The 14,584-nt window shown below is 37.6% G+C and overlaps 1 protein-coding gene across 1 annotated transcript; it reads right to left on the bottom strand.

Moving 5' to 3' along the window:
• Positions 1 to 369: 369 nt before the first annotated feature.
• MRPL24 (mitochondrial ribosomal protein L24) lies at positions 370 to 9,578 on the bottom strand. The gene is given in 5 exon segments (XM_074281266.1): positions 370 to 459; positions 461 to 615; positions 618 to 691; positions 693 to 745; positions 9,537 to 9,578. Coding segments are annotated over 5 exon segments (414 nt in total).
• Between the last annotated feature and the right edge of the window lie 5,006 nt (positions 9,579 to 14,584).

Below are 14,584 nucleotides of genomic sequence, written 5' to 3'. Positions count from 1 at the left end.
GATCTGATTTTTCTTGTGTGCCATGAAAATTGTAGAAATATGTATAGAATTGCACATGTTTAACATATTGGATTATTTGCCATCTAGGGAAAGAGATGAGGGGAAGGGAAGGAATAAAATTTGGAACACAGGTTTTCCAAGGGTGAATGTTGAAAATTATCTATGAATATATTTTGAAAGCTGTAATAAAAAATTGTATTCCAGTACTTAGAAAATAGCTTTGCATAAAGTAATCATTTAATAAAGTTCTTTTCATTCATTCATTCATCTAGCCATCAATTCACTTGAGCTTCTCTATGATATAATTTAGAATTTGAAATGATTGGGCCATGGTTTTAGCATACTTCCTTCTTTGGTAGAAGAGGCTATTCAGGAGTCTTTCCTCTGTAACCTCCATTCCAGTCCGCTTGGTTTTCTGTCAGTGACAGCCACAAGCTTGAGCTGGTGGAAAATTGGGGAAATCGCTGGGGATCATGGTCCCCCACTAATTCTCGCTCCTGCCAACATATCAGAAATTTGTGTTCAGTCATTCCAAGACAACCTAGTTCTTTTTCCTGGTGATCTGAACCTCTTTGACCTGCCCAGCATCTTTACTCTCCAGGATCTCAATTGTACCCCATAAAACATATTCCAGGAATCCTCAGGTATAGGCTCCATAAGGATTGAATGCTGTCTGTTCCAGCTTGGGTTTCACCATAGATCCAGGTTGGCTCATTCCATAGGGGTAGTTATGAGACAATTGGCCCTAGCTGCCTGGGCTAGCAATATCCTAGGGTACATTCAATTCTGATTCCTGATATAAAGTCTTTAGGCTGTTATTTAGGTGGTTAGGTTGGTGCATGGCTTTATTTATAGTCTCATTTAGAAACCCTTTGAAAATATGGGAAAACCTTGCAAGTAAGCTTAATGTCCCAATGCATGAAGCTGTTCATTGACAAATTCCTCAAGTGGCTAGTAAAATTCAGTGGATTTCTAGAAGTGGAACAAATGAGCTGATCTGAATTTTCTTTATTTGTAGCATTTATTACAAGGTAGTTTGCCAGCACTCACTGCAAATAGACAGCAGACCCATTCCTTCTACCTTCTAGTTAGAACAGATTAGATTTCCCAGGTTCTCTCCCATCTCACTTTTCTCTTGATACCCCAAAATGAAATCCATTATTCACTGTAATTTTTCCCAGGCAGATTTTAAGAGGGTTATGTGTATGTGTGTGTACATATGTGTGTATGTCTATTTTCAAATTCCTCTCTACACTGTTTTCAGAGTCCCCTCTGGCAAAATCTGTCCTACTTATGGATAAAGCAAAGTACTTAGCCTTCTATGGGAAAAGTAGAATCTTACCAAGAGGAATATAATTGAAATTCTCTTTAATTTTGTTCATGGCAAACAAACCTTTATTTTCTCTATCTTCCATTTCTTCCTCTCTTCTCTTCTCCAGCCCTCGTACAAAAAGATCATGGTAAAATGATCAGCATCTTCAGTGATTAGTCAGAAAGATGAAAATATATTTTTTAAAAAAACAGGGAAAAAAAACTTAGGAAAGCTAAGTGTTGAACTTGAAGTCAGAATTTAGTTGTTCACTAGTTCTAGTCATGTCCAATTTTTAGTGACTCCATTTGGAGTTTTATTGGTAGAGATAAGAAGGGTTTGCCATTTCCTTCTCCAATTCATTTTACAGATAAGGAAACTGAGGCAAAAAGGTTAAATGATTTACTCAGGGTCCCATGGGTACTAAGTAAATGAGGCCAGATTTGAACTTAGAAAGATGAGACTCCCTGATTCCAGGGTGGGTGCTCTATCCACTGCTCCTTGAAGTTAAGATATCTACATCTAAATCCTACTGCACTCACTTTCCAGCTATGTTACCTTGGCCCAGTCGTTTAACACCACAGATTTTGGTTCCTCATTTCTAAAAATTGAGATAATAATATTACTTACCTTATGAGGATCAGAATATACTGAAAAATACTTGGCAAACTTTAAAACTCTCTATAAATATTAGCTACTCTTATTACTAGCTCCTTTTTCATCTAGTTGAAACCCAGAGATATGGAATGACTTCTCTAGCATGGTATAAGTGGTAAGTGTTAGAGGGTAAAAGCAACTTTTAAAATCCAACTCTCACTGTCTCTCAAGCACAAACCTCCCACTCCCACCTCCTGCCATTCTGTGAGCTGTCTTCTATTCCTGGAACATATTTTCTTCTAATCTATTCCCATGGATATATCGTGGCCAACTCCAATTGGGTTTAAAGAGTCAACTCATTAAAATTTCAGTGTAACCATTTAAACCTCAGAAATGTGCAAATGCTATAAATCAGAATTTGATTTACTGTTTTGTTGATTGTCTATACTTTTACAAAAGTAATAGAGAATATTTTAATAATGCAAAATAAACTTAAAAATGTGTTTTATATATAGTCATTTCCCCCTCTCCAACAATCAAATGTTAAATATTTACTAGCATAACCCCTGTCTATGGTTTTTGGAATCATTTCCTTCAAGGCTCAACTTGATCATCATCTTCTCCATAAGGGCAGTTCTGATTGAGTGAGTGCTTTCCCACCAAATATTGCCTTGCTTTTATTAGCATATACTTATATGTGTTGTTTTCCCAAAGCATTTATCAAGTGCCTACCATGTGCCAGGTAATAATGATGGGTCCCTTCCCTCAGGGAGCTTATATTCTAACTGAGGAGTCCAATATGCCCATATATTAATATATATGGGCATATGCAATAAAAATAAGAGACTTTCAAGAAAGAAAACAATGACAGTTGAGAGAGCTCAAGAAAGCCTTCATGTAGAAAATTGCCATGAAGGAATAAAAGGATTCCAAGAGCTGCAGATGAGAGGAGCATTCTAGGCATGAGGTTCAGTTAGATCAAAGGCATAAAGACAGAAAATAGAGAATATTGTGGGAAGAATAAGAGCTGGATCACAGATTATGTAGAAGACTCTAGTATATAAGAAGACAAGAAAGGTGGGAAGGATCCAGCACCTAGTAGATCTTAGATGAGAAATGGGTGAGTTTTGCTTGATCCTACAGGGAATAGACAGCAACTGAAGTTTATTAAGTAAGGGGATGACAGGATTAAAGCAATGTTTTAGGCAAAAGTAGGAAAAAATGTGATTAAAAGATACTAATTAGGAGATTATTGCAATGGTACATGAAAGGATAATGAAGACTTGACTAGAATGCTAACTTGTAATGGAGAGAAAGGGATGAAACTGAGAGATGATTTAGCAACAGACATGACACTTGGCAAATGATAGAGTACTTGGATGAATATGAGTGAGCAGAAAAAGATTACATTGAGCGTGCAAATCTTGGTGAATGGAAGGATGGTGATTTAATCAATAATAATAGGTTAATTCAGACATGAGGGGGTTGGGAGGAAAGTAATGAGTTCTGTTTTAGACAAGTCCGGTGTGAGATGGTTATCCCCAATAAGTGATATGGTACTAGAACTCAGAAGAGAGTCTAAGGCTGGATACAGAACTGACAGTTATCTACCTGGAGATAATAAATGAACCTATGAAATGAGAGAATATACAGAAAATAGAGAAGAAACGTAGAACAAAACCTAGAAAGATAGTTACTATAAGGGACATGAATGATGGTACAGCATAGAAAACTTAAGAAGTGGTCAGCTAAGCGGGAGGAGAAGCAGGAGGAAATATGTCAAGCATAGGTCAGCTGCTACAAAAGTAGAGAGATGCAAGATGAAGTGTCATGTGCAATGAATAGAAAGAAAACTAAAGCAAGACAATAAAAAATGCAAAGGGGAGTAATGTATAATAAAGCAGGAAAGGTAGGTTGCTGCCAGACTGTGAAGGGCTTTAAGTGCATGTAATGTATATACAGTAAATGATAGTTTGAGACTTCAAGAATCAGGTTCAGAGAGCACCAGTAATTTATACCCTTGAGGCAATGGACCTTGAAACCTTAGAATTCTCACTCTCAGACATTAGCTGCAGAGATTGCTCTCATTTCCTAGTGAGGTTGTTGTTTTTTCTCCTTCATTCTTGAAGAATACCATGACATCAGGAAGTCATGACTTGCAAGTGAATTGGATTTAAATGAGGGAGGGCTGTATAAAGTCAACAGCCTCACTTTCTCCTCCAGAGTCTTCTTGGTCCAGTGGAAAAATAGAGATCAGGATGACTAGAGATGTCCTTGGATGCAGTGGGAGACCTTTTTAAGCTAAGGTTATTAACAGGTCTCAATTTGACTGAGGCAACATCCATAGAATGACTAAGGATAGGCTAAGAATAAGGCAAAGAATGGCTTCTCTACCTAGTCAAAAATAAGTAAATAAAATCTGAGAATGGAAAATCCTCAGGATTTCTGGCCAAAATAGAAACAATTGCTATTTATACTCATTCTGAACCATGAGAATCCAAACAAACATCAGATAAGGCTTGAGCGGGAATTCACTGTTGATCAATCAATGAGAGCCAGAGTATTTAGGGTTTAAGGCATGGTTCATAAAAAAGAAATCTATCCCCCAAGATATCTTGCTAGGTTTCAGCAATTGAAATGTATATTCCTTTGGACAAAGCACCCTCAGGTAAGGGTATGATCCCCTATGTGGAAAGAGAAGGGAGGAAGGAAGAAAGGAGAGAGTGAGGGAGGGAAGGTTATAGGGAAGGAAAGAAGAAGCTAGGGAAGGAAGGAAGGAAGGAAGGAAGGAAGGAAGGAAGGAAGGAAGGAAGGAAGGAAGGAAGGAAGGAAGGAAGGAAGGAAGGAAGGAAGGAAGGAAGGAAGGAAGGAAGGAAGGAAGGAAGAAAAAGAGGGAGGGAGGGAGGGGAAGAGAGAGAGGGGAGGGAAGAAGGAAGAAAGATGGCCCAATTGGAATTAGCCAGTTATTTACAGGTACTTATAGGTTGTTTATTTGTGCTTAGACTCCTTACTCTCAGACATTAGCTCCATAGATTGCTCTCATTTGGTAGTGAGGCAAGAAGTCAATAATGGCATAGAAATAATTTGCTTTTTCATTTGCTTCTGTCATCTTAACATTAACATCTAATACTTCTGAAAGTTGCTGAGATCAGTGGAGCCTCTCTCTAGTTTCATTGTTGTTTACTTGTTTCAGTTTTGTCTGACTCTATGACCCCATTTTGGGGGATTCCTTGGCATAGATACTGGAGTGGTTTGCCATTTCCTAATCTAGCTCATTTTGCAGATGAGGAAACTGAGGTAAATGAATATAAGTGACTTGACCAGGTTCCAAGGCTAGATCTAAATTCATGATTAAGTCTTCCTGATTCCAAGCCTAGTGCTCTGTGCACCATGGTGCCATCTAGCAGCCTCTATTCTCACCCACTTGTAGATTAAGGGAAACATGATGGGAAGAGTAAACATTAGTAGAATAGGCAGCTTGTACAGTGAGACAAGCCCTGGCCATCTGGTTCCAAAAGACGCTTAGCAGCTGAATGATCTTGGGTTAATCATTTGATCTCCTCACACTTTAGATTCCATATCTATAAAATGAGGGGGTTTAGGCTAGCTGGGCTCTGTGTTCCCTTGCAGCTCTCCATCTACAATCCTAAAAATAGGTTAGAAGTCCATGCACTAGGACATTTCTAAAAGGAATGCTGGGGAGCCAAGATTCCTTTTAAAGAGAGAGAAAGTTGAGATGTAGGTTTCAATTAACAGAAACTGAGGCTTCCTTTTTTAAGTGTAGGAGTAATATTCTCTTACCTACTTTCATGAAAAATAGATGGTAAAATTATTGCAATGTCTTAAAACACACAAAAAAATGAGTGTTTTACTATCCATAATAAAAATTAAGGAGTTTTAAACAAAGCAATTTTTAAACAAAGCAATCAAGCAGACCAGTTAATATAGTCAGCAACATTGTTATTGTTCAGTCTTGTCCAATTTTTTCATGACCTCATTTGGGGTTTTCTTAGCAAAGATACTGGAGTGATTTACCATTTCCTTCTCCAACTCACTTTAAGGATGAGGAAATTGAGGCAAACAGAATCAAATGACTTGGCCAGAGTCACACAGCTGGGACACTAGGTCCTATGCTCTATCCACTGTATCATCTAGTGGCCCTGTATAAAGTAATAGGATTTTTAATTGTCTTGTGAGTTAATACACTCAGTGGAAGGTTCAAATGCTGCAATAGAAATAACACTGGATTTTGAATCAGAGGATCTGGGTTCAAATTCTGATTGTGCTACATGTGTGATTTCAGACAATACTTCCTCTCAGAGATGTAATTTCCTTTCCATAACTGATGAGATGTTCCTTTTCTCTTCTTTAGTTGAATAGACAGGGCATGGTTGAATGCTCTTTAAATAAGTAATATGTGCTATTTTCCGAGAGTCAATCAATAAATATTTATTAAGGACCTATTATGCATTATGCTCTATGCTAAACCTAGAGATACAAATTATGGCAAAAGATAGTCTGTCTTCTCAAGAAACTCACAATTTAATGAAGGAGACAATATGCTATCAACTATGTACAGACAAGATATTTACAGTGTAAATGGAGACTATCAATGGAGAAAATGAAAGGAAGGCACTATATTTGAAAAAAAAAAAAAAGACTTCCTCTGTAAAGTTAAATTTTAGTTAGTACTTGAAGAAAGCCAGGGAAATCAGGAGGTAGAAATAAGATAAAAGCATTAGAATACAAATGCCTGGAATAAGGAGAGTGTCTTACATAAGGAAATTATTTCTAATTCCTGATCCTCACAGGGAGCTAAGTGGTGCAAAAGATAGAGCACCAGGCCTGGAGTAAAAAAAAAAAAAAAAAAAAAAAAGAAAGAAAGAATTCAAATCTAGCTTAAGATACTGTATGACCCTGAACAACTCACTTCATCTTATTTGCCTCAGTTTCCTCATCTGTAAAACAAGCTGGAGAAGGAAATGGTAAAGCATCTAGTGTCTTTGCCAAGAAAACCCCAAAAGGGATCATTAAGAGGCAGACATGACTGAAAATGACTGAACAAAATTGTCACTAGCAATACGACTTTAGAAAAATTATATAATCTCAATTTCATCATCAGTAAAATGAGGGGATTGGACTTTGGGTCTCTTGTTGAAAGTTCTTATGATGCTATATTCTATTTATAATAGCCAACATGACTAATACCAAAGTCTGGCATGCCGGCAGGGCTATTGTCCAACTGGAAAATGTGTGTATCCACAAGGAAACATTTGAGAACAAAGTCTGGGGACCAGGAGATCTGATAAGATTTGAATTGTTCATTTCCCTACAGGTTCCTTATGGGTGTAGTATGATCTGTGAATCATATTTTTTTCAAGATAAAGTTGTAAAGTATACTCAAATCCTTGGCCAACTCATTCATTTTGTGGAAAATATGAAATTGATGGGCAATCTCTAGTAAATCCCCAGTTAGAGAATAAGGAAACCTGAAAATCCTCATTATATTTATCTCCTCAACTGTAGAATTGAAGGATTGTGTCAAGTGAGCTGAGATAGGAGTTAAGTTTTACCTGGGATCTCAGCCCAATTCCTCTACTAAACTAGCTGTCTGACTTTGATCTCATGACTTAACTTCCTTGGGCATAATAATATAGGGGTAAAAATATGTCTTCTTTGTCTCACAGCAATATTGTGAGCTTAAAGTAAAGACCACTATACACATGCAATGATTGTTATAGGCCCAGCTGGCAGTGGAGAAATATCCAGAGGTTTTGCTCGTACAGAAAACCTCAGAGCCCTGGCATACAAATAATTCATAGGGACACAGAGCCCCCAGCAAATCCCCATGAGAGGATGACAAATTGCAGCCTCATCTAATTTGTCTGTGGTACACAGGCTATGGGGAATCAAATGAAATTGTCAGGGACTTAATGTGCCCATCTGAATCTTTCCTGACTCTTTTTTTCCAAAACAAAAGCATTATTGATACTTGCTGCTTCCCTCACCCAGAGATGGACATAGTGATCGAAATCTATCATTGATGGGTTTGTTCATTTATATGTACAACCCTGCTGGGGTTTACATTCAGTTCTCAAGAAAACCCTAAAGGTGTAAGAACAACAGCTTCCTTAACAGTGTCCTATAATCCCACTGCTCCCCAGTGGAGGATAAATGAGACCATATTTAAAAACCACTTGAAAATGCAGCTGGCAAAATCCCAGGGTTAAAGCAAGTAGAGTGGTTCTTAATGATAGCAGCTTGGATAAGGAAAAATGGGAAATCAAGGTCAAACCTCCCCCATTGGTGACTTCTTAAAAAGCATCCTCAGAGATTTCTGCCTCTCCTCTTGCTCAGCCCATTTCCTGACCCATCACAACTTGTTCTTTCCGAAAGCAAGCACAGCCATGGTGACTGATGGTGAAGTGAAGAATTTGAGAACCAGTTAAAACTCGAAATTAGAATAAGGTCTGACTGTGGCATCCACATACACATATACACACTCCCTCCCTATTTCCAACCTTGTATCACTTGATGGATCGCTATTTGGGGAAGGGTCCCAGACCAACCTCCTTTCATCACTTTCTTATTTTCTGACTTTGCCACTTCAATTTCTTTCCATTATGGAAGGTCCCTCTGTCATTATTCTGCCTTTTTCTATTGGTGAGTTCCTCTTGGGGTCTCTTTTGGGGGGAGGGATCCAGACTGCATTGCTTCTGACTCTGAACTTTGCAACTCAGCACTCCACCTCAGTTACCTTTTATTTATTATCTTCTTTCATAAAAGTATAATCTCCTTAAAGGCCAGGGGATTTTTCCCTTATATTTATATCCCCAATCAATCAATTTATTGTATACCTACCATGTCCCAGGCAGCCAGATGTTGAAATCAGAAATACTCACCTTTCTGAGTTCAAATCTGGCTTCGACACTTCCTACCTGTATGATCCTGGGCAAGTCACTTAACCCTGTTTGCTTTAATTTCCTCGTCTGTAAAATGAGCTGGAGAAGGAAATGCCAAGCACTCCATTCCCTTTGCCAAGAAAAATCCAAATGGGGTCATGAAGAGTTAGATATGACTGAACGACAACAACAGCAATATGCCAGGCTCTATTTCCCAGCACTTAGCACTGTGCCTGACTCATAGTTAGTGTTTAATCAATGTTTGTTGACTAAATGCCTGACTTGATTCTCATATATCTAAGACTAACTCTAAAAGCTGGGTCTCACACATCTGGCTACCAAAATCGTGCTTGAAAATAGTTGTACTAGTCAAGTATGTTGGAATTAACAGGTCAACCAAGGGAACCAAGCAATTTATCTGACTTTTTCCTCCATTGGACTAACAATGGTCATTTCCCTAAATTGCTCTAAGTGATTTAGTTGGTATTGTTTCTTTGGCTTTTTGTTTGTTTATTTTTTTATTTTTTTTTTTTTTAGCAATATGTAGATATAGACTAAAATTGGAGGAAGGACAGAACCCGAATCTCTCCAAAATCCTGGTGTCCCACTTTTTCCAGGGATACTCTCCAATATCACCCAATGATATGACTGGAAAATGATTAATACTGAATGAAGTAATCTTGAACTGTCATACATTAGTCAAACCTTCGTTCCTTCTCATTTCTTACCTGGCTGCTCCCCTTTGTGACTTTTCTAACTGACTTCTCCATTATGCCACAGAAGCTTGTTATTGGAAAAATCTCATCCCCTTGCAAGATCCCATAAGCCACCTCATTCCACCCTATTCCACCTCATCATCATCATCATCATCATCTAATTGGAAGATAAAGTCATAAACTCTCAAACTTCCACTTAAAGAGCGAGCTCAGCTCAGATGTCCTTATTTCTTACCTGGCTATTGGAATGTCTCTGAATTTTCTATACAGGTAACTTCCCTGGCATCTGTACCTCACCCTTCAGCTTTCTACATTAGATTGTAAGCTTCTTGAGGGCAGGGACTATCTTTTTTTTATCTATATATTCTTAATGCTTAGTACAGTGCCTGGCATGAGATAGGTGCTTAATAATGTTTATTGACTGACTGGATTCTTTCCCCCTCAAAAAAAAAAAAAAAAAAAAAAGACTGATTGGGACAATATTCATGAAATTTGATCACAGAAAGCATGATGTCATATTCTATTATTCAAGGAGGCACTGTGGAAGATAGGAAAATGAGTCTTAATCTTAAAAAAAAAAAACCAAAAACAAAAAAAAACAACTTTATACTCCAATAAGGAACTTAAGGGAAAAAAAATGCAGGTTTCAGTTCAATTGTTTGACTCTTCATGATTCCATTTATAATTTTCTTGGCAAAGATACTGGAGAGGTTTGACATTTCTTTCTCCAACTCATTTTAGAGATTAGAAAACTGAGGCAAACAGGGTTAAGTGACTTACCCAGGGCTGCACAGCTAGGAATTATGGCCCAGGATTCTATCCACTATACCTTTTTGCTTCTCAGTGGTTATACATAGAGACAATTCAGATAACAAAATACTATAAAATGAAACCAAAACACCTGAAATTGAGGTAGCCAACTCCTAATTTAGAAACTTTTCTCCATCTAATACTTAAGGATTATCAACATTCACTTATTACAAGTAAGAACTTTGTAAACATTAAAGTGTGATATAAATGTTCTTTTGTGATAAATGTGATGTGATATGTGATAAAAAGTTCTTTATTATTATTTTTTATTTATTATTATTATTATTGTTATTATTATTATTATTATTATTATTATTATTATTATTATTATTATTATTGTTACTAACTAGATTTGTGGCTTTATCAGTATATAAAACTCTCAGGAAGGAATCATTTCTTTACCAACGTAGATCAGCGCTGCTCTGTGATTTACAATTAGAGAGCTGCTAAAGTATACTTGGCCAGGGTCACACAGCTAGCATAGGTTGAATCTAGGTCTTCCTGTCTCTGAGGCTAGTTTTTGATCTAATGTGCTATGTTTCTTCTCTATGAGGAAAAAGAAAAAAAGGAGAAAGGAAGAAGATGATAAGGAAGAAACAAAGGAAAGACAAACCTAGCTTCCAATGGGAAATCTAAAATTGAACTTTTAAATATTTTAAAATGTTGCTATTGAAATGCTTATAATAGTGATTGAAAGGGGATGAAAGTCTAATAGGGATTTATTAATAATAGAATGTTTAAAAAAAACACACCATTTTCTAACTCTGTTCTAGCATTTCTCTGGCTTGTGATTTTAAACAGGTCATTTGAAAATTGAATTGAAATTCATCTTGCTTCTGTTCCTCTTCCTCCTCCTTTCTCTCCTCATGCTCTCTGTTTATCTCTGTCTCTGTAACTCCCTCCCTCCTTCTCTCCCCATTCCTGTTTCTGTCTTTGTTTCTCTTTTGTTATCTCTGATTCTGTGTGTATGTTTGACTTTCTATCTCTTCTCTGACTCTCTTTCCCTCTCTCTTCTGTCTGTCTCTATCACTATCTCTGTCAGTGTCTATCTTCTGTCTCTGTTTCTCTTTTCTTTCTCTCTGTCTCTGTCTCTGTCTCTGTCTCTGTTTCTGTCTCTGTCTCTCTGTCTCTCTCTCTGTCTCTCTCTCTGTCTCTCTCTCTCTCTCTGTCTCTCTCTCTCTCTCTCTCTCTCTCTCTCTCTCTCTCTCTCTCTCTCTCTCTCAATCTACCTATCTTATCTGTGTCTCTCTGACTCTTCTCTCTCTTTCTCTTTTTCTCTCCCTTTCTCTTCTTTCTGTCTCTCTTGGTCTCTGTCTCTGTGTCTCTGTTTCTCTGTGTCTCTGTCTTGTGTGTGTGTGTGTCTCTGTTAATTTCTCTCCCTTCTTGCTCCCTATCTGTGTGTGTGTGTGTTTGTGTGTGTGTGTGTGTGTGTCTCTATCTTTTTCTTTCTCTGTTTGGCTTTCTCTCCATCTCTCTTTGTTTCTGTTACTCCCTCTCTCTTCTCTGTCTCTGTCTCTCTATTTCTCTCTGTGTGTCTCTGTCTCTGTCTTTCTCTTCTCTCTCTGTCTCTCTATCTCTGTGTCTCTCTTTCTCTGTCTCTGTGTGTATGTCTCTCTCTGTCTCTGTCTCTTTGTATCTTTGTCTCTGCTTCTCTATCTGTCTCTCTGCCTCTCTATGTGTTTCTGTCTCTCTCTCTCTCTCTCTCTCTCTCTCTCTCTCTCTCTCTCTCTCTCTCTCTCTCTCACTGACTCTGTTTCTGTCTTTCTTCTCTGGCTCTCTGGCTCTCTGGCTCTATCTCTGTCTCTGTCTCTTTCTCGTTCTCTCTGTCACTGTCTCTCTCTGTCTGTCTCTATCTCTGTCTCTGTCTCTATCTCTGTCTGTCTCTGTCTCTCTGTCTCTCTCTGTCTCTCTCTCTGTCTCTCTGTCTCTCTGTCTCTCTGTCTCTCTCTCTCTCTCTCTCTCTCTCTCTCACACACACACACACACACACACACACACACACACACACACACACACGCTTCTTACCTTATACCACATTCATGGTTCGTGGTCATCTTTGTTCAAGAAATTTTCTGCTAGAGATACCCCGGCTGCTAAATCTTAGGCATTTCAACTTTGAAATTAGAGTTGTAAGGTCTTTAATCTGTTCACAGTCTGAAAAGATGACAGCTGAGAAAAAATAGAATTGAAGTCTATAAAATCTGGAAGGGGGTTGATACAATGAATACAGACGTGAAAAAGAGCAGGAAAAAGAGCATTTTAAAGACAGCTCAAAGGAAATCCTCCCTCGGTATTTGCTGCTATTTAGATCATGAGGATAGACACTTAGACTTGGTACCTGAGAGGCAATATGGATGAAATAGTTTTAAGATAAATTAATGAGATTTTCAGATCTTATTTCAAATTTTTTTAGAAGCACAAGAGGCTGTTGATGGAAATAAATGATGTATTAAGTACATCTCTAATCTCTGAAATGCATCTCTGCTCTTCTCCTCAATTTCCTTGAAGAGGCTTAGTAAGTCAGTGAGCCAGTCAACAAACACTTATTAAGCATTTACTGTATTTCACAAAGGGCAGTTAGATGGTACAATGGATAAAGAGCCAGGCCTGAAATTAGGAAAACCTGAGTTCAAATCCTGCCTTAGTTACTTACTATCTGTATGATCCTGGGCAAGTTGCTTAACCTTGTTTTTGCCTCAGTTTCCTCATTTGTAAGATGAGCTAGAGAAGGAAATTGAAAGCAAGTATTTCTGCCAAGAAAACCCCAAAAAAGGGCCCACGAAGAATTGGACATAATTGAAATGACTAAACAACAACAACTTATTTCACATCCTGTGCTAAGTATTGAAAAAAAAGCAAAGTGTGGTCCCTCCTCTGAAGGAGCTAACATTCTAAAACATACAAATAATTGCATAAAATCAAAACGAGTACAAATGGAATCAATAAAGGATAAAATCTGGTTGTGAAAGCCTCACATTTCAGATTCACTGTAATATTTGAGAATATTTTATTAATGAGAACCCAGAAATACTCATGGGATCCATGGAAGTGTAGCTGGATGGCAAGGGAGAGACTTCCAGGTAGGGCTCAGACATCCTCAAATAATAGTTCTTAATACTGGAACAAAATTGCATCCTGCTCCAGTGCTCCTTATCTAGTTAAATTTCAGCAGTCTGGGAAACTTCTGAACTTGCAAATAATGGAGTTCCAGAAAAAGTCTGCTTCTCTTGGATATGTGCAGTCTTCCTCTCCACCTTCAGGCTTTCTAACAGAATAGTCATTGAACGCCATTTGTCAAAAAATATTATAGAAGGGATTCATGAATGGTTGGAGAATTGGAATAGATGACTTCTCAGCCTTCATCCAGCTCTATGATTTTATGATGCTGGCAGAGAGACTTTAATTTATTTCTTCAGGGTCCCCAGGGCCTTGCTAGAGAAGGCTAGAGAAAGGGAGGTGTGTCTACAATTTATTTTCCTAGGCTTTTATTCCTTCCTCTTTTTGCTTAAATCCATCCTCAAATCCTTTTGGGGTCTAGGCATTGTGGGGTCTAATTCATCTTAGTATACAGAATCTGAATTTCTCCCTATCCTCACCCTCCACCCTTTAATCCAGTGACACTTGGGCTGACTGGATCATAGTTCTTTTTTTACTTTATTATTTCTGATATTTTAATGTTCAACTTGGAGGTTAGTGGTGGCTGACCACAAATGGATCAAAGGCTCATTAGATTGAAGATTGGAAAGGACCTTGAAGGACATATAGACCAACCCCTTCAATTTAGAAATGAAGATATTGAGTCTCAAGATTAAGTGATTTGCCCAAGGGTACATATGTGGTAAGTAGAAGAATTGGGCTTCAAACACAGTTCCTCTAATTCCAAATCCAGCAACCTTTCCACTATATCACATAATTGCTCACATTTACGTAACAATTTTAAAGTTTGAAAAGTTAATTATATATATCTATATGTATCTATATATAAATATATAGATATAGATATACACATATATAGATATAGATATATATAAAATCTCACTTAGTCCTTAAAATAATTCTGCAAGATATATTATTATCACTATTTACAGATAAGAAAACCAAGGTAGGTTAAATGATTTGTCCTGGAACACGTATATAGCTAGCTAGTAAGTTTTGGATGCAGAGCTCAAATCAAATTCTTATAGACTTTTAAGTTCCTTGCTCTATCTAGTGTTCAAAGTATCTAAGGATTTATGCATTAAAAATATTTA

The sequence above is a fragment of the Sminthopsis crassicaudata genome, chromosome 1 (genome assembly GCF_048593235.1).
Source record: "Sminthopsis crassicaudata isolate SCR6 chromosome 1, ASM4859323v1, whole genome shotgun sequence".
NCBI lineage: Eukaryota > Metazoa > Chordata > Mammalia > Dasyuromorphia > Dasyuridae > Sminthopsis > Sminthopsis crassicaudata.
Note: the sequence above shows the minus strand (reverse complement) of the source record. Positions and strands in the feature narration are given on the sequence as shown.